The sequence below is a fragment of the Eretmochelys imbricata genome, chromosome 6, assembly GCF_965152235.1.
Source record: "Eretmochelys imbricata isolate rEreImb1 chromosome 6, rEreImb1.hap1, whole genome shotgun sequence".
Lineage (NCBI taxonomy): Eukaryota > Metazoa > Chordata > Testudines > Cheloniidae > Eretmochelys > Eretmochelys imbricata.
Window position 1 is genome coordinate 120,936,861 of NC_135577.1, and position 21,275 is coordinate 120,958,135.

Below are 21,275 nucleotides of genomic sequence, written 5' to 3' on the forward strand. Positions count from 1 at the left end.
TTTTCAAGAAAAAGTTCATTTTCTTTCAAAAATGTGTGCTGAAATTTTTAATTTTGTTTGAATAAGAAAATTAAAAATTTCAGCACACATTTTTGAAAGAAAATGAACTTTTTCTTGAAAACGTGCATGGAAGAGGTTTCAGATTAAGTGCAAATTTTCCATTTGCTTTTAAGCAAAGTGAAAATTTGGGGTTTTTCTTTCTCCCCCTCTGTTTCTCTTCCCTTTTTTCTCCCATTGGAGAAGAGGGGGGAGGGGAAAAACCAAACCACTTTCACTTTGATTCTAATCAAAACCAGCTTTTCATTTCAACGAAACACTGAGACATTTCGAACATATCACTCAAAAAGTCATTTTTTATCATCAAAAACCCCTTTTCAGTGAAAAGAATCTCAGCCAGCTCTAGTGACTAGGCATAAGCTCCTATAAGCAGCCACGCTCTGCCCTCCTCGGGGTTTGCGTTATCAAAGTAGGCCCGTGCTAGACTTGCACAGACAATTCTTCAGCAGCACTGTACTGGAGGGGGTGGAGCAGCACTTTGTGGCTTGCTAGGCTGGTCAGGGTTAGCAGCCCACACTTAGGGGTGGGCAGCTTTATTTGGGAACAGGAAAGGTTCACATGACCAAACCTTCCAAGGTTAAAGGCCAGACTGTGCCTGGACCCCCCTGCACATGTCTGCAGTGTGGGGGAGGACACAAAGCGACTGCCCCACTTTGTGCCCCCTTGCCTCAGCAGGGCCCAGGCATGATAGCCCCTTCTTGCTGGCCACACCAACCTCTGTGCATCACTAGCTAGTAGAGCTAGCGAAGTGGGGAGGAGGGAGCTCGTTGCACCATCCTAAGTGATAGTTCAGCAGGTGCACTCCCACTATGCCCCTGGCAGCTCTGGAAGGGGGTGCACAGGTGTAGGTGGGTGGGGTTTCCCCATTCCCTTGGGGGTGCTGTGCGCCAGGAGTTTTAGGAGGGACCACACAGTCCCTCCCTGAGGTGGTGCCTCTCCACTCCTCTCACAAGGCAGGGCTGTGCCTGTCGGGTACAACTGAGCCCTAAGCTGTTAGTTTCATCGAGAAGAATGGGACAAGCCTGCACAAACCTTTCAGGGGAGAGCTCTGTGTGTGCAAATGAGGGGTGAGCAAACTAGTTTACATAGTTCACACCTTTGACCAGACCAAACCCTGACCATGAAGTTTGGAAAAGCTCATCTAACCTTCTTTCTTTCCTTTCTCAAATGTTGTCTTTGTCTGCTCTTGATTTCAGTCAGGACCAGAAGCATTAACAATGCAATGCCATGAGAGAGGCTTTTCTGATGGTATTTCTGACCTGACCCTGACCATTACAATGGAGTGCTGGAAACAGAGGCAGTAGAGTCTAGTGGTTAGAGTCCTGGACTGGGAGTCAGGGTTCCTGGGTTGTATTCACATAGTTGCCTCTGGTTCCATTGAGGATCTTGGCTGAATCACTTGCATTCTCTGACCCTCAGTTTGCCCAGCTTTAAAATGGCAACAATAGAAACCACCTTGTCGGAGTGTTGCTGGAATTAGTTAGTGTTTGTAAGTAACTTTGAGCACCATGGATGAAAAGCACGAATCTACTGGGCAGGTATAAATTATTGTTAATCTTTCTTGTTCAAAACTCTCTTCTCATGAGATTTGCAAACTGATTTCAAGACAAAGATTCAGGTGAGTTTTTGGATAATAAGCAGCTAAATTCTCAGGACCAAATTCTGCCCACTGGTGTGCATGTGCAACTCCCCCAGGTTTCTGCATAAACTGCATATGCACATCTGAGGCTGGAACTTGTCCCTTTGATGCTTAACTGAACTTCTATATCTTTTGCGGCGTTCACATGTCATTCATCAGAACCGAACCCTCGCCAACCAGAAGAACATCAGGCAAGGGACCAGAGTGCAGGAGATGCAATCTCTGAGCATGGCCCAGGATCTCAGTCTGGCTTTTAGAAAAGCCGGCGAGGCACATATTTCTGTGTAGAGTAGGTCTAATTACTGTTCCACATTTTGTGGGTGTGCAGAACCTTTTCAAGATACACAGCAGTGGTGGTTTTCTTAGCTGAGAGTAAGTTCAACTTGCTGAGCTAAGATCCAGGAGATAGAATAAAGAACAGGCAATGGTCCTGAGTGGAGAGGAAAGAGGATACCTGCAGCTTAAGTCTCACCAAAGAGACCCAGCTTCAAACTATCTTCAGAAACTCCCTCCACAGCAGAAGTGTTGCGTATCTGAGTTGCTTGTGGATTCTCGTTGACATGAGGCAACCTCCAAAGAGCCGAGACCTATTTATGTTCTGGAGTGAAATCAATCATAGAACACCTGTACTCCGGGAGCACAGGGTTGTTGTTTTTTTGGTAAACTTCTTTTAGAATCTTCTCATTTCCTTTTGAATAATCAAATTCTTTGATTAAGAAATTGAAACTAAAACCAAGAAAGTTGACTGCTGTGATGAAAGCCACTAAAAACAAGGACAATCGTAACCCTCCAGATGTCCTTCAGCACCTCCTGTACTCAAAATGAGGCTTCACCACTAACTTCTATTTTTTCTGAGTCCCAAAATGCCAAGCTATAGGCTCAATCCTTCAGTCCTTACTCAAGCAAAATTCCCATCGATCCCAATGGGACCGCAGGATTAAGAGCCTACGGTTAGAGGGCAGACCCGGGAAGATGTGTACAACTTTGATGTTTTATTGCTTCCAGTTTTAACAAGCCACCATGCTTATTTAAACCACTGAGATTTAAAAAAAAAAAAAAAAAAAGTGAGATTTTAACGGCCTGGCATTTGCTGGCTCCTGCTCATTTTATGTCCTGTCTGAAAATAAATCAACTTAAACAATACATTTCAACTTCCTTCATTGTCAGAATGAGAATGCCTTTTAAAATACAAAAACAACAAGGAGTCCAGTGGCACCTTAAAGACTAACAGATTTATTTGAGCATAAGCTTTCTGAAGAGGTGGGGTTTTTACTCACAAAAGCTTATGCTCAAATAAATCTGTTAGTTTTTAAGGTGCCACCGGACTCCTTGTTGTTTCTCAAAAAGAAAAGGAGTACTTGTGGCACCTTAGAGACTAACAATTTATTTGAGCATGAGCTTTCGTGAGCTACAGCTCACTTCATCGGATGCATATCGTGGAAACTGCAGCAGACATTATATACACACAGAGATCATGAAACAATACCTCCTTCCACCCCACTGTCCTGCTGGTAATAGCTTATCTAAAGTGATCATCAAGTTTGGCCATTTCCAGCACAAATCCAGGTTTTCTCACCCTCCACCCCCCCACACACAAACTCACTCTCCTGCTATTACCAGCAGGAGAGTGAGTTTGTGTGTGGGGGGTGGAGGGTGAGAAAACCTGGAAATGGCCCAACTTGATGATCACTTTAGATAAGCTATTACCAGCAGGACAGTGGGGTGGAAGGAGGTATTGTTTCATGATCTCTGTGAGTATATAATGTCTGCTGCAGTTTCCACGATATGCATCCGATGAAGTGAGCTGTAGCTCACGAAAGCTCATGCTCAAATAAATTGGTTAGTCTCTAAGGTGCCACAAGTACTCCTTTTCTTTTTGCGAATACAGACTAACACGGCTGTTACTCTGAAACTTCTTGTTTCTGTGGATACAGACTAACACAGCTGTCCCCTGATACTTGACACCATTTCAAAATACATCTCCTTGAAAATGGTCTACGGAGGAGTAATTCTGGCTATGCTGGGGACCTAAGCTAGCTGTGCATGCAAGGGCTGAAGTCATTGGGAGCTGGTCAGTTGAAGTCCGGCGGGTGGGGTTAACTCTGACTTCAGTGAGAGCAAAGTTGGGCCCTTTTTAGTTGCATGGGATGCTGTACCAATCTGATGTTAATTTTTCCTTACAATTAAAGATGGGCCTGAGCCCTGACATTTGAGATCTGGTGGAGGATCCATATCTAAGCTTCTGAAAGTTTGATAGGGATGAGGAGGGGGGCTGGATCTGTGGTCCTGGTTCATGCCCATCTCTACTTAAAATTAACATTGATTACACGAGGTGTGGCAGGAATTCTGCCTGTTTTCCTTCATTTCCATTGCAGATTAGGCAGGTTCCTATTAATAAAATCCTGTACACAAATCTGCAAGTGGCAGGCAGGCTTGTTGTTTTATTAGCAAATAAGGCATGGAGTGGGCCTCTTGTCTACAGATAGGTGGGTTTTTTTTTTTTTAAAAAACAATAGTTGTCATTCCTAATCCTGCAGCCTTCCTTGTGTGAAGAAATCCCATTGACGTCAACGAGAATGTCACATGAGGAGCAGTGGCAAAACTGGTTCCTTAGTTATTATCAACCACCTAGTATTACCATGTATGGGGCCAATCCTGTCACATTTAATCACATAAGCAATCCTAGTTCTCCCGAATAATCCCACTGACATCAGAGGGACCATTCTTGGGATTAAGGAATACTCAGGGGAGTAGGGGGTTACAAGATCTGGCATTCATTAATTGTATGCCTGTTCTCTTGTGTCTCCTGTCAGTATGCTGTATGTCATGCATGCTGAGTTATCTAGAATGCCGGAAACCCTAACTCATCTTGAAACTCCTGTTTGTCATCCTTGAGGTCTAGGAATGTCTTTGTCTGTCTTCTCATAACACCAAGTGACTAAGATTGCAGAATAACCCAGGCCCTGAAAGCCATTGCTCTGAAAGGGATGGGAGGCCCTTTTGGATAGGGATAATGCACACTATTGCCAGGCTACAAACCCAGGGTCAACTCCCACTCCTGGTCTTTTGTCCCAAGGGTTGGGAGAGCAAGAAGGGTGACCTCTCTGGCTTATTGAGAGCTGGCATAGGTGGATTCTCAGGGGCATCCTGCCCTCAGGGAGAAGGGTGGTCTCTGTGATATGGGACTCAAGGATGAAGGGCTGTAACCCAAGAGAAAAGGATGGGATCCAGAGGGGTCCAACAAGAATGGGGGGAAAAAACCCTTATAAAAATAGCAAAGATGCTCTGTCGGTTCTGCAGTTCATGGTAGCAGTCTTCCGGAGAATGGCTGGCACGTCTCAGCTTCAGAAGTTGCATCCCTCTGTATTACATTTAAATACAGATGACTGGTGGCCAGGGGGGGGCGGGGGGGGGAGGCAGAGGTGGGGAAATGATATATTGGCATAGAAAGATGTCTTAACGAAGTGATGAGAGAAAACACTGAGCAGGTAGCCTTTGGATATGCTTTGATACTGGGGGAACCCTCTGCTAATCAATGCATAAATAGCTGGATACTATTGGCCAGATTTTAATCACCCTTCATCATGTGGAGAATCCACTAGTTTGCCAACATGCACAAACATGTAAGTGGATCTGTAGCAGTGCCCTCTGTGCCCCAGGATTGAAATCCTGGCCCCATTGAAGTCCACGGCAAAACTCCTAGTGACTTCATTAGGGCCATGCCGTCATCCCATTTCTCTGAGGTCAGAATCTGACCCTGTAAAATATATATAGTTAAACAATGGAAATAATTTTCTGAAGTTTTAAATTAGTGTATGTTTTACTGGAGCATAGGAGGGATTTTAAATACTATTGTTACATCTAGGTTTGTCTGTTTGACTGTTTCTAATGTGCTTATCATGATAGTCCCAAGGCATCCATTTTTCAGGGGGTTAAAAATTCATTTGGTAAGAAGTAGAGATGGAGTCAAACCAAAACCCTGGATCCAAAGACTGCAAAACTTTGACAGATCACACCTGGACCTTGGTCTATAATGAGCCCAGCGAAACCCACTGAGCTAAAATTTCCCACCATGTGAGTGATCTCTGCTGCTCTGTGGCTCAGGCTTTGTCCTAGTAATAAGTCACAGTTGTCAAATATTAGTCCAATAAAGGCTGTTAATTAACAAGACCTTCATTGTTACATTCGGTTTCCCTAGCTTTCCAGTGTCACTACTGCCACTGGACAATTAATTAGCGTTTGTATATGTGCATCGAAATTCTTTTCTTAATTTCTCATCCACAAAAATGCTACCCAGGGAATGGTGAGCCATAAGCCCCGCTGCCCCACATGCATACCATACGGGTCCTCTGGTTATGGTGCTCACATGTGAGGGAAAGTGTCTTGTGATGCCATCTCTATGCTGAGCTGTGCATAGGCTTGTACGTGGTCTTCCTCTATTGTGGGCCATTCCTTATGCTTGCAGGCTAACCCAGAATTTTTACAAAGATCACTGGTTTATTAAAATTCCAGAGAAAATGCTGCCCTCCCACATGTTTACTGTGTAACGGGGACAGGTGTGGGAATGCTTGTGCAATATTCTGTATAATGATACACTCCCCTTCTTCCTGCACCTCAGCTTAATGCCATAAAACACCACTGGTATCTTAGTGGATGCTTCACTAGTAAGGAAAGTTGGAATTGCACTGACCTATGTCCACAGGCATTGGGACCACAGCAGGCTCATTTCTTGGTCCTGTGTCAATCAGCCACTGAGTCCACAGGGTTGTCTTTAACTCCTGTAGTTATAACCTTACCTCCCCTTGCACTCTGATTGCACTCTGCTCTCAGAGGCTGGCTAGGGTATGACCTGCCAGGTGGGCTGCCCACAACAAAAATTTAACAGCTGCAGAGTACATCCAGTAACTGCCACACCCTGCCCTGGTCTCATCAGACATTGAGTATCCAACAAAGAAGATTCTTGTCCCCTCCCTCTGGAAGAACAAAATCAAACGCTGCAACATAAAGCGCATGGGTTACAATTGCTCGGACAATTTTGATTTGTAGAGAAAGAACTGGGGGAAACAAATATGTATGATTTTCAGACTTGAGCAGGGAGATGCCTTGTGGGTCCAAAATAACTCATCCTGTCAGTGCAGAATTGACTCTAATGTATTTATACACAGGAATCGTATCAGTCAAAAATGTTCATTTTCTGTCTCCCCACTCCTGTCTCTTTCTCTTAAAACAATATTTTACAAAGAAGAAACATGCATGAGTTTGAAGGCATGGGGACATTTTAGACATAATTTGACTAAAATCATGTATCCTCCAGATGCAATTTGGGGATGTCCTTCAAATATAAAAGATAACACAGGCAAACTGGGGATATAGCAATATGAGTGTTTTGGTGACCACACAAACCATTAAAGCTCTGTTCTCATGGTTACCATGAGGTCATCACAACCCTTGATGAATGTGCATAGTAATATAGCTCACAGCAGCGCCCTCAGGTCCTTTGTCCCTGTCCTCGGTCCCTGTTTAAGTATATGCTGTCTAGTGCATCAGTGTTGTATATGGTGTGTTTTCCAACTTTTGAGATGCTAGATGCCCAATAACAAAAAACATTTTCCAAAAGAAGCAATGACGTCTGCCAGGAGAAGTTTCAGGCCCTGTACCCAAGAAATTTCCTCAATGGGATAAAAGTCACAGGCTAGTGACATTATTTATTTTTGAGAACTTAGGTCTAACTTACACTGCAAGCAATACATTTAATTCCTACCTGTTAAGACATCTGGAACTGTTGCTACTAAGTTCACCTAGTTGGACTGCTAGTGCGACTGCATGGCAGAGAATGGAGAATTCAGGTTAGCTTAATGAGATGAAGTTATATTTAAAATGATGGCTGAGAGTTTCAAAGTTTCTTCTTTCAAACCTAAGGTTTGTGTTGTTTGAGCTATGCTTTGCAGAGCTCTCCTGCGTTCATTTCTAACTCAGAATAATGAACAAGCTAGACTCTAAAAGTAGACCGCTAGTAAATGCGTTTCTCCATTGAAAACTCTTCAAAGAAAGTGACAATACTGATTTGTCATAGCCTGAGAGCCCGACCCTGCTCCCATTAAAGTCAGTGGTAAAACTCCTCTTAAATTCAGAGGTGCAGCATCTGGCCTTTAATGAGGAGAGAGAAATGGTGCTGAACTTGAGGTTGTTTTGATAAATCATAGAGGGCTTTATACCTCCACAAGTAAATAGGGCCTACAGTGGATTCTACTGGAATTAATACAAAGATATGGAGTGAAAGTAATGTCACCCTTGTTACAGTAAATTAAAAACCAATCATGAGGAGCTACTGCTAAACAGCTTTTGCATGTTAACAGCTGAGGTTATAATGTTAGGCTGAGGTTTTCAAAGAAGCGCGAGGGAGTTAGGGCTCCAAATCCCATTGAAATGGAATGCAATTTTGGTGCCTGTTCTCTTACACTCCTTTGAAAATATCATCCTCAAAGGTGAGGTGCTCTATAGCTTTGTCTGTTTAAGATCTATCAGGTTGAGCTGTGCATGTGGCTCTGCTATCAAATTATATGCAAATCACATGTCAGTAGTCTAGCATGCCAGGAGCATACCACCTCATGTATATTCAATATGGACTTTTCAGAATCCTGCGACTGTAATTGGGTCTGGGTAATTGAATGGTCATAAAAATCATGCAGTAAACCCATTGCTCACAGCATGGCAATTTATTTAAGACGGGTTATGTGGACTGGAGTAAAGTCATTCATTCTCTTTCTGCAGGTCACTTCCTCCCTAGAAATATGACTGGGGATCTAATTCATTTGTTGGTGTTAATTCGTATTATGAATCATCCCTCTTTAATTTATAAGTGAATTTTGTGCTCATGAAAGACAGAAACCTAAATGCTGTCTTAGGGCATGTCTACACATATAGTGCTGCAGCGGGTCTGGTGAAGACACTCTTAGACGACAGGTCAGCGCTCTTCCATTAGCATAATAAAATCACCTCCACACGCGGCAGAAGCTATGTCAGCGGGAGAAACTCTCCCGCCAACATAGAGCTGTCCACATCCGTGCTTAGGTCAGTGTAACTTATATTGCTTGGGGAGGAGTTTATTCACACCCATGAGCAATGTAAGTTCTGTCAACATAAGCTGTAGTGTAGACGTAGTCTTAGATCAGGTATAGCGCTGGTACAGTAAATCCTACACCAATTTGTCTGTACGGCTGTGCATGCGCCTGAATCCTGGCCCAGAAAACTGGTTGTGTTAGTATTGACTGAGGCTTTCTAGAACAGAGGCTGCTAATTGTGACAGCTTTTCTGGGGGTTCTACGTTGTGGACAAAAAGGGACTAGGGTGAGGCTGTGAAATGCCATTTCAGTGGTGACTCAAGGTAAGATTTGAACTTAAGACTTCAAAAATGGTGTTCCGAGCCTCTGTTTGCCAGAAGCTGGGAATGGGCAACAGGGGATGGATCACTTGATGATGACCTGTTCTGTTCATTCCCTCTGGGGCACCTGGCATTGGCCACTGTCGGAAGACGGGATACTGGGCTAGATGGACCTTTGGTCTGACCCAGTGTGGCTGTTCTTATGTTCGTATGATAGAAAACCTACTTGGCCAGCAGACAGAGTACAACATATTGTGCACTGAATTGATATTACCTTTGGAGCCGCAAAATAGTGTGTGTGCACACTGGGCTGGTATCCTTCCCCTTTGAATTTCACCTTGACTACACTTAAGAATAAAAAGGGCATTTGAAGAGAGGATGTAGCCATTGTTTGTTGTTCATCTGGCGACAAGGGGGCTGATTAGCCATTGCACTGCCCCTTGTGTATCATTTACACCCAGGGGAGTGTAAAGGCTTCTATTTGAGGCAGTAATGATTTACACCCCCTTTGAGGTGGGGTAAATGGCTAAACAAGGGGCAGGGGCCGCTGTGAACAGAGTCCAAGGATTCTGGCTACAGTTATTTTCACAGCCTCAGACTTCTCTTGTGTTCGACACTTCTGGTCGGTTTTGTTGTCTAGAGGAACACCCATGTCCCAACCCCCATGTTACTGGCTGCCACATACGTGAGATCTTTTGCTCTTTGTAGAAGAGGCACAGACTAAATATCTGGGGCCAGATTGTTGGTCCTGCTATGGCTGCTTTGCACTGCTCTGGTGATGCAAAGCAGCCATAAACCAAGCAGGCATGCCCCCTCGCCTCCGAGGATTCCCCCTTTGCAGCCACTGTAGTGGCTCCAAGATCATGCCAAGAATAGGGGGCATACCCATGGGAAAACTAGGACATCCACTTGTCCTGGAACAGTCAGCATCACAGTAGGTGCATTCTATCTGGATGCCACTGGAACATGCAGCACAATCCCTCCTCGAGTTCCCCATGTATCAGTCACAATCTAACTCTGAATCTCTGCAGATGGGAGCCAGGCTTGGGCAAAACGGAAACCTGCCCTGTTTGAAATGAGATTTCCCTTGTTTAAGAAAAAGTGAGATGTAAACATTGGAAAAGACCGTTTAAGTGGCTGGCATACAGAGGCAGCTCTACTTTGTAGCCTGGTCTTTTAAGCAGCTTCATTTTAATATCATTCATTACTATGGGCCTGATCCAGCTCACAACAGCCAAATCCTGCCAGTGTGAAAGCTGCATGCTGACTTCCCAGCTGGCTAACCTGCCCAGGGGAAGGGCTGGATTGCCACAGTGGGGAAACCAAAAATACTCAGTCTCCATTTAGCTCTGCACCCTGGAGTTATGGTGTTGCTTGAGGAAGAGAAGGGCTCATGTTGATGAGCTCAGCACTTCGTGTCCTGTGCCCCCAAAAGTACCTATATTAGAGCATCTCATACTCTCTCTTCCCTGTGCCTGTCCAAGGAGCCGTCAGGGACTTGCTCACTCCATGACCAGGTGTCAGGGACGTGAGACTGAGTGACACCATCTGTCCTTACTGTCAATTTAGCCTCTGTCCTGGTTTATTCACTTACAGCCTCAAAGGTATTTAGGCTGTTAACTTCCATTGAAATTGGTGTAAGGTAGGAGCCTAAGTACCTTTGAGGATCTAGTCCTTACGACAAATCCTTTTGCATCCCACAGGCTCGGAGGCTGTGCAGACTGACCCAGCATTGTTCCACTGCACAAAGGAGGGATAAGATTTGGGGAACCCATGCATCACAGTTCTGTGGGTCCTCCCAGCCTTTTGCCATGCAGAAGGAGTTTGGGGCATCAGTGAGACCGGGACCAGCAGATCCACCACTACACGTGTCCATGAGTCATTGCCTCGGGGCTATAGGGAGACTTGGAGGCTGCTGCTGCTCCATAGTTTGGAGAGGAAGATTCCTTCTCCTAACCCCTATGAATCTCTACTATACTGACCATCCCAGATCATTCGTCTGTGCCTTCAGGGAAGAATTTGGACCAACTTCTGTTGGTGAAAGAGACAAGCTTTCAAGCTACACAGAGCTCTTTGACCTGATCTGAAGAAGAGCTGTGCGGAGCTCAAAAGCTTGCCTAGTCCACCAACAGAAGTTGGTCCAGTAAAAGATATTACCTCAGCCACCTTGTCTCCCTCACATCCTAGGACTGACATGTCTACATCACTGCAGACATCCTTTGACATATGTCCATCCTGCGGTGAGTTTGCAGCAATGTGTCCTCACGAAGAAGTGCCTCTTTCTTCTCTAAAATACAATGTTTTTCTTTAAAGAGAGAAATCCAGAATGATCTGTTGAGGGAGGAAAAGGCAGTGAGAAGGTGACTGATCTGTGAGCAGCTTTAACTTTTCAGCCTCTGCCTCTGTATGCCAGCCACTTTTAACTTTTCAGAGTTAGATTGTGACTGAGCGGCCTGCTGTTGCTGAGGCCAAATACTAGTAACTACCGGTAATTCTTTTATTAGCCAATTCTTTAATATGCCTTAGCAAAAATTTCAGTTGTAAAACAGGTTATGTCAGGATGATGCACACGTTGGAATATATTCTCATTGCTTTAGCCATTCAGCTCCTTTTCTCATTGAAAGGAGTAGCAGTCCTGGAAAGCCCTATGTATCTAGGTGAGAATATAATCCATTTCTAGCCTATGATAGTACTGGGCACATGACCACAGCTGGAATTTGTGCTAAATTGCATTGGTTAATTAAAGAATTAGTTGCTGACTTTGGGACTTATCCTTAGCTGGTGTAAACCAATTCAAACTACTTGTTTTTGCCCAATTGACGTTGATATAGCTGTCCATTCCCTATTTAGTAGGCAGTGTTTTCTCTTGGTGGGTGGGCATACCATTTCTTCTGCAGATGAATGTACATGCGCAATGCCATGAGCTAGGCAGTTAACACTTGCACTCACTTCACTGGTCTGCAGAATATGAATTAACATACGACATGAGAGGGGAATATAATCAAAGGTATTGCACGGTGGGTTTGCATTAAACCCCTAATGACATCCCCAAGCAGCAGTTTTAGGACTTTTTAGGTATAAAAATGAACAGGGGGCTTCAAATAATATCTCCCTTCCCAAATCCATATTTAGAGTCAAGCAGATGCAGACTCTCGCAGCTTATGCTCTGCAAAACACTTGTAGTAGTGAATCTAATTAGTTCTGCAGATATCCTACATATTGGCACCATGGGAATCCATCTCTTCTTAGTTGGACACACTGTGTAAATGAATCCATCGTATTTAGGCCCCAATCCTGCATGCGGTCTGACATGTGAGTAGTCCGACTGAATTCAACAGGGCTACTCCTGTGCATAAAAGTTTGAAGGATCCAGACTGAATCCATGCATTTAGAAATATGAAAGGATTCTCTTATTTATGGTCCGTATATGGAATGGAATGGAACTTGAATGGAATAGAAAGTGAATAGAATTTGACTTTAAATAGCGAAGTTTGTACTCTAGCCCAATATACTTTACAATACTGAGTAAGAGTGAGAACTGTAATGGTAATGAGTAATAGCTTATTCCGCAATGACTCACATCTCTTTGGAGATTATAATTATTGCTGGGCAAATAATCTGCAACAAATATTTTATTCTATTAATTTTGCGCCTTTTTCTTCTCTTTGTGAATTTTCTTTGAACAGATCATAATTTTACTGAATTTGTTCTTTATTCAGAATTATTCCACAGCTAACGTATAAATAACACTTGATCTGTACCATATTCAAGCAGTTCATCATGAATAGTCAATGTTTGTAATTAGAGCTGTTTTTGATTGGACATTACGTCACATGGCATGTTCCCTGATTGGATGAAGGCCACTGTTAGAAGCAGATTTCAGATATAAATATTTGGCATCATGAATTTTACAGGAATAGTCAACAATGTTTGCTTAAATTTTGATTTTTTGGTGAATACTCCTGTTGGTAAAATCATTTTGCTACAATGTTCGTGGTACATGGACACAAAATGGGTCCAAGCCGGGAAAAGTGAACTTTAAAAGGTGAAGATGTAGTTACAGAAAACGTTTTGCAGTGTTTGCCCTGCTCAAATTAAAACATATAAGTTGTATAGCTAGAGAAGGTTGGCTAAGTTTCTTAAGAAGTCTCATGGGGTTTTTAACTTCCAGCTGAACGGTCACCAGACTAAATTGGACCTTTCCTTAAATGTCTCATTAGTTCCCTAACAATGTAACAAATAGAACTGGTCAGAAAATAAGGGTTGTTGTTTTTTCTCTGCTGAAAGCATCAATGAAAATGGGGAAAAAGAACAGTTCTCATTTAAACTTTTCAATGGAAATTTTTTTTGTTGTTGTTGATGTACCAAAAACTGAAAAATATTTGGGATTTCTAATGAAAAATCTAAAATTTTTAAGGAAAGAAGACACTTTTTAGAAAAATTTTCATTGAGTCAAAAACTCAGTCTTCCTTCGAAAAAAGTTTTGATGGGAAATTTTGGACTAGCCCTAGTAATAACCCATAGCCCTGCATGGAAGAGTCATGGTGGAAAAGTAATGAGGCTGGTATGAGACTCAGATACGATGATCTGCTTTAAGGGCAAAAATGCTGCCCACTAAGCCATACTGACACTCTAATATAGAGTTATTAGGCCAGGTTTTGATCTTGTTTGCAATTTTGTGTTTCTGGAATAACTCCACTGAAAGGGAGTGATTCCTAGCTTGCATACACATACTAGCATAGCTGTGGTAGCAAAAGCAGCAGCCACATGGCTTAGCAATGCTAAGTATCTACCGAAGGGGTTCAGGTGGGTTTGTCTTTGGCACGGCTAACCCATGCTGCCGCTGCCCATGTTATCACAGCTACACTATTTATACTCAAGTAGCTTCATCAAGTTAACATAAGTGTATGCAAACTGGGGATCACACCCTAGCTTGCAGTGTAGATGTAACCTTTGTTTCTCTGCAAAAGTGCTTGGTCACCTGAATCTGCAACAGTAGCTTGCTTTGAAATCCTTGCCGTGCTGGAGTTTGACTGATTTAGATCTTCTCTTCCCAGCTATTGACCTGTTGTACTGGCGTGACATCAAGCAGACTGGGATAGTGTTCGGAAGCATCCTGCTACTGCTCTTCTCTCTGACCCAGTTCAGTGTGGTCAGTGTTATTGCCTACCTGGCACTAGCTGCTCTCTCAGCCACCATTAGCTTCAGAATCTACAAGTCAGTTTTACAGGCCGTGCAGAAGACTGATGAAGGCCATCCATTCAAGTGAGTGCAATCATTGCCAAAGGGGGGTATATCCTGCATTATTCATTGTTAGTGACAGAGTTCTGTATCTGCTGTAAACACTTTCAGACTATAGACATGGTGGGTTTCTTTCCCATAATGGGGGAAAAATGTTATTTTCCGCTGCTTGGGGATCTTAAAAGTCCATGAACTGTATTTGCTCAAATTTAAAAAAAAAAAAAAATTCACCCCTCAGACCTTGAAAATTTTAGTCTGAAAGCTGAAAGATTTAGGAAGTTAGAAGCTACTAGAAAAAAGGAGCAACTATAGTAAAAGTTATCGCTGTCCCTGGTGTTCCAGCTATAATATACTTTCCCCCCATAGCAGCAAGAATACTGTCCTACACTTGTTTTTTACGGAATGCCTAGATTAATGAGCTTTCCGTAAAGCAACTTGGACACGGATAACACAAGATAAGTGTTAAATGTTAATACTTTTGTTTTCAGAGGGAAAGTCATAGCTTCACCCCAGCAAGGTGAGAGTCTCAAGAGATTGTCAGCTGGAGGAGATGACAGAAGCCTGAGATAGATTTTCTTTCTCTCATGTGGAAATGCGGGCAAGGAATCCCCAGTTTCCAAAGGATCCTAAAGAGAGCCCTCCATGGGGCATGGGAAAGGGGTGATTGGATGGGGTGGGCCAGGGGACACAAATCATTCTCCCCTGCCTCCCCACTGAGTTTCAGAGAGAAAGCTTATATGGCCTGGTGTTGGAGTACCTTTTCCACATGGACCATCGTAATGCTGGCAAGCTGCCCTTGAATTTGGCGCTGTGCTGTCAAGGAGGGGAGTAAGAGATACTGGTGTTCCAGAACTGATGCAGAGGCAGGAGACCTGTGAGCAGATGGCTCTGGTCTCTGGTCTTCTGCCATTGTCCTGGAATCTACAGTGTCTGAGAGGCTGGCTCCATGGCCCATCCCGTGGGGGGAATAACTCGCGTGCCCAATGGCAAAATATGGCGGGAAGAGCCACAGGAGGAGCCGTGTCAAGTTTCTTCCCCTTGGCCTCCTCTCATAGATTTTACTATTGGATGAGGCAATGAGGTCCATAGTTGTCCAAGGGTGAAATAGCCATGCAGGGGGGTAGTTGTGGTATTGAGAGTACTGTGGCTGCTACAGCTGCAGAGAAAATGAGCTCCAGGGTAGTAGGGAACAGCAGGGGGAGAACAGCACGAGAGTAAACAAACTGCCAACTTGCCTGTGTTTCGTAACTGGATCTGTGTTTCTGGCAGAGCCTACCTGGAGATGGAAATGTCTCTCTCACAGGACCAGATTCAGAAATACACAGACTGTCTCCAGTTGTACGTGAACAGCACAGTCAGAGAGCTGAGGAGACTCTTCCTTGTCCAGGACTTGGTGGATTCCTTAAAAGTAAGATTTGCTTAACCATTTTGAATCCCATTGGAGAGGAGAGATTTTGCAGAGCAGAGCACTGCTTTCCTTAGTTTCCATAATGATAGTGCCTTGACAAAACCTAGATGTGTGTTACTGGACAGTATAAAGGTTCTGCTCTTGTTCTCTCTCTTTTTTTTTTTTTAACCAATAACTTTATATACATTAGTGATTTAACATTACACATTGGAATTGAGTGATCCATGACATAAGAATTATTAAAGATTTTGGTCCAGATCCTCAGCTGATGTAAAATGGCATAGCTCCACTGAAGTCAATGGAGCTTCTTTGAGTTACTCCCTCTAAGGAGCTGGCCCACAGAGCGCTTTGTTTTCCACCATACTACACTCCTCCTGCAAGGTACTCGGGACTTGGCTAGCAGCGCGGTTGCCCATACACTCGCTGGAACCCTATGAGACACTGGGATGTGATTCTCCACCTCTTCCTTGCCCACCAACCCATCCCATCCCTCAGCTATGTCATTTTCTGCTGCAGAAGAATGTCCCTGTTACTGCTCAGCCATAATGGTTATTTATTATCTGTTGTTTTAGGAGTACCCCAAAGCGTGTTAGGTGCCCCCATGCCCCTCAGAACAAAGAGGAGACTGTCAAGAAGCAAGCCATTTGGACTTGAGCTCTTTTGAAAATTTTACCCATAGTTCCTGCCTCGAGGCTTACAATCTAAAGCGTCAATCGTGCAATGTACCCTGTGCAGGAAGACCCCTCTCTTCAGTGAGGCTCCACACAGGTGCAGGGGTCTGCCTATGCTGAGCTCATTGCAGGATCAGGCAAAAACGCAATGAAGAGGATGAGGAGGGGAACTGCAGGGGGGATGGTAGTGGAAGGAAGGATGGGGTTATGTAAAAAAAAAACAAAAAAAAAAAACAGTGGGATGGCTTACCTTGGTCTGCACCCTTCCTAAAAATTTGCAGGGTTTTTTTTTTTTTTTTGCATTGGTTTTGAAAGTCTATCAAAAATTAAAGTCACCTACAGCAGATGTCCCTAGTTCCTAAGCATGCTGGTATTTTAGCTAGTTAAGTGAAGCTAACGGAATAATAATATGCCCATATGCTAGCTAGTTAAATGAAGCCATTTATTCTTGTGCTGACAATTTCAGTGATTGTCAGGAGATCTAATGATTTGTTTTTAATTTAGTTTGCAGTACTAATGTGGCTGCTGACTTACGTTGGAGCTCTCTTCAATGGCCTGACTCTTATGATCATGGGTAAAGATCATCATTTATTTTAAGATCTGTTTTTAAACGTGTATTAACCATGGCAATTTTTTGTTAGAAAAACCAGCATAGTCCCGCATTGTCTCACCTCTGAAATGTGCTTTCTCCACAGTTAGACAATTATCTTTGTTCTACTTACTAATACATATTCATCTTTATTTCTTATTCTGTTGGCCCCTGACATATATCAGCCAGTTGCTGTGCTTAGTGGCTTCTCAGCTGCTGGATACATAGTGATATAAATTTCACATTTGGAAGATTCAGGCAGGGTTCAGTTTTAATACAGCTTCTTGAATCATCTCTTGGGACAAAATGACATCATGTGCTTTTTTGCCTTTTCTTTCAAGAGGAAACTAGATAATGCATCTTGTTTTCTGTGAATAACAATCTCAACTGCAGAAATTTAACACTGTTTGTTTTTCCCCTAGCTGTGGTCTCTATGTTTACTCTACCTGTTGTATATGACAAGTATCAGGTAAGTCAAATGACTATACAATAACTATCATTCAGATTGGATGTGTGAATGGTTCTAGCTTTCCAAGACCCAGTTGATCTTCAGATGTCTGTTTTTGCTCTTTGTAGGCACAGATTGATCAATACTTGGGACTTGTGAGGACCCACATAAACACTGTCATGGCAAAGTGAGTTGAACAGCAGATTTTTACAAGAAGCATACCTTAGGTTCACTTGTGTCCTTAGGGCACATCCATACATTGGGGATGGCATGGAAGGTTATGGCCCCAAGGGGAGCAAAAGCAGGAATTCTGCCACTGAGAGAATGCCCACCAGACCTCCTCAGTGCATAGAGGGAATGTGCCCGAAGCCACACACCCCTTTCTGGAGAGCAACATACTGCCACCTGCGGCCTAGTCCTATGCTGCAGACCAGTGGATATCAGGGGAGGAATCACATCCCTGCATCCTCCTTTCCACTCTCCTTCCCGTTTGGGTAGCTATGAAGGGAGCAGCCCTGGCACTCCCCTGAGTTCCTTACACAGGCTGGATAAGGGAGAAGATGCTCTTTGCTCCCTTTCCTCACTGCCCAGCCCCAAAAGGGCTGGAGGCAACTTGGCCCTTGATACTCTGGGCTTATTTCATCCACTCTTTGTGAATATAACGGCTCATAATAAACTAACCTGATATTGACATGGATGGTTGAGGTGCTTCTGCAGATGAGCAATGCTGTTGTCATGAGCAATCTTCTTGTTCAAGAAAATTTGCCTTCTGTATGTTCAAGTGTGAAGCCAATATGTGCACTCACTCTTACGCTTCATGTGCTGAAGAATTAAAATTCATCAAGTGCAGAAAGATGGCCAAGGGTTTGGCCCCATTTTAAGTTCTCCAAATGGGGCTTAAGTGGGACTTCACGGGTGCATGGACCTGGTGCTGGTGCCCAGTGGGGGATGTCACCCCAACATTTCATTTGGGCACCGGGCTTAGGACTCACCTCACATAGAGAAACAAATTGTAGCCCTTTACTTATAGTAACAGTTAGTGTTTGCTGTGACCTAAATAGCTGGAGAGCTCCGGGTTGCAGAACTGTCCAACAGCCACCTCTCTCTCCCAGCCTCTGACCACATTTCGTTGGGGTTGTATAGAGCCGCTCTGATCTACGCTCCTGAGCACTCGAGATCTGCTGTATTATAAAGATTGACCAAACAAACTAAACCCCTGGCTCTGAGCACCACTATCTTCTGGGGATGTTAAAAATCAGGTTCCAAATTTTGTATTTTAACCGTATCTCTAGTTTGTTACAGATGATAACATATGGTGGGAAATCAAAGGAACGGCAAGTTCACTGAGTATATCCTGGGTATATATGAACTGTTAGACCCTGACTGCTCACTCCTGTGCTCCTGGGTACAAGGTCCAGCTCATCCATGTGGGCAGGCTTTCTTACCCCTTTCCCATTTCTTTCCTGTGCAGGTGTGTAGTTTAACCCACAATCTAGCCCTCTTTGTTTCTAGTTGTTACACACACATCTTTACCAAGGCACCGAGAATGAAGGCTTAAGCAAAGGTGACCTTTTAGCTAAGAAAAGTCACAATGCTATGAAATGATTTTGATTAATTGCCATCTCACAGTGTAATCCTATTTTTTACACCTAGGATTCAGGCGAAAATCCCAGGCGCTAAGAGAAAGGCAGAATAAAGCAGACCTCAAGAATCCATCAACAACAGTAGTGAATAATGGGGGAATCTGGAGTGCAAACAGCTCTGCTTTTACACTTTATTGCAAATTTATTGTTCCTTTTTTTTTCTCAACACCATGTTCTTAAAACACAAAAGCAGCTCTTTTTCCTTGCTGCTTGTGTACTCTTAGAATATTTGCAATCACTTGTGTCAAGCACTAAAGTATAGTAAAGAGAAAAGTGTACTAGATGTGGTTTTTGTGTTGCTTATAAAGTGCATGATGGTGAGAGCCTAAATAATATTGATTTTTTTAAGTGTTTTTTCTTCTATTGGCATTGCTTCTATAACTTTAATGTTACATGTGGCTAGGGCTTTCCTGCTTAGTGCACTGATGCAATAGTTAAAATTGCTTCTATGTCACTGGGTCGCTGGTTGGGTTCATCTTTATTAACTATATAGAATTGTGGGCTAATGTTTTAGTGTTTTCCAGCACAAATGGAATAAACAGTAATCAGTACTTATAGTAATCAGTTTTGTATAACTAAAAAACAAAACAAAAACCCAGTACTTTTGTTGTAAGGGATTGATGGGCTGATTTACATGTATGGTAACTGGAGAGTTCCAGCTTGTTAAATTTATTACACTTTGTATTACATTCTCTGTAGTTCCTAATGGACTTACTTATGGACTCTGAATATTTGCACTTATGTACTTGATACCGAATGCAGAAATAAATGTTACTAAACGTACAAAGTTCTCCCTCTTGTTGCCATTGGGGTCACATTAGAATTTGTAAAATCAATACTCCATCTGCAAAAAGCATGAAGGGCTTGTTTGTTGGTCTCTGGGAGCTATTTATGCCTATTCCATGCAGTTTTGCCACGACAAAATTGTTCAATCCCAAAAGATTGTCTGTACTTAGTTCATTTAGCAGTTTCACATCCTGATGAGTAAACAATGGAAATAAAGCAAACTTCCTAGTGCCAAAAGTTGTTTATTTTGTTGGTGTCATTACTACATTTCAGGCACATGTAATGGTCAATGAATTCTCTTGAAAGTTGCCTGATTACCTACTTAAACATGGGCCAAATCAGACACAACACAACTCGGAAAGCAGTCAAAATGGCACTGGCCATTGTTCAGTCTCACCATACCCAGTATTTTGACTGTTTTAGCACAGATTTCAAGGGATAAAGTGGGCAAGCTGGAGTAGTCCATATTGATCACAGGTGCTGAGAGCCAAAATGAGCACTTCCTTCAGTTCAAACCTGGTTTACAAAGCCTTTTATAAATTGAAATTTAGTTTCTGAGAGCCAATAGATTAAAGCAAATCCCTATTGGTTGGGGCTGGTTGAAAATTTTCCATGTCCATTGTTTTTTGACAAGAACTTCGAGGCTTGACAAAATGAAAAGTTTCATGAGAAGTGTGTGCTATCTGTGAAAAATTTTGACTTTTCATTTAAACCTGAAAACCAGAATCTTTTTGACCATGCATTTATAGGTTTTGGTTTTTAGCCTGCAGTTGAAATTTTCTCCAGAAGACTTTTTCTACAGAGAGAATGGGGGGAAAGGGGATGGGAATTTCTGACTAGCTTTAATGTTGATGTCACTGGTGTATATATTTCCTCTCAGAAAATTAAGCTTCATATCTAACATGAGCTCTTGGAGCATTGAGCATTTGTCTGGTCTTTTGTGAACTGAAATTGTTCCTTAAATTCATCTATTTCCTATCTCTAACTGCCCAGTCACTTTGCCAACACATTCCTCAATCATGGATTAGCCACCATTGTGCTAGGCACTGTACAAGCACACAAAACAAACAGGTGGTCCCTGCCCCAAAGAGTTTACAAACTCCTACAATTTGAATGGCGTAACTATTGATTTACGGCAGCATAAATGAGAAGAGAATCCGACTCCTAGGGAAAAAATGATCCAGCAATTGCAGAAATACACCTGCATTGTTCCAGTTTTGAGTTATTTAATCTTCAAGATGAGTCTCGCCCTTTTTAACATTTATATTTAAATATCCTTTTTAAGCTTATTATAACATTTTATAAACCTCAGCTACATATATATTACAACAACATCTTTGTAGATCAAAGGCTAAAAACTCCAGATTGATATATTTTTCTTTTGATCCAACGGAGTAAATTTCTTTTAATTG

At 42.8% G+C, this 21,275-nt stretch overlaps 1 protein-coding gene across 2 annotated transcripts in view; it reads left to right on the top strand.

The window, feature by feature from the left end:
* The window catches only part of RTN1 (reticulon 1), a 197,536-nt gene extending 178,406 nt beyond the window's left edge, over positions 1–19,130 (top strand). For both annotated transcript variants that reach the window (XM_077820587.1, XM_077820588.1), the window contains 6 exons: positions 14,135–14,342; positions 15,588–15,726; positions 16,902–16,971; positions 17,409–17,455; positions 17,563–17,621; positions 19,088–19,130. In XM_077820587.1, the coding sequence (XP_077676713.1) occupies positions 14,135–14,342; positions 15,588–15,726; positions 16,902–16,971; positions 17,409–17,455; positions 17,563–17,621; positions 19,088–19,130 (566 nt within the window). The remainder of the gene's footprint in view (positions 1–14,134; positions 14,343–15,587; positions 15,727–16,901; positions 16,972–17,408; positions 17,456–17,562; positions 17,622–19,087) is intronic.
* Positions 19,131–21,275: the final 2,145 nt, after the last annotated feature.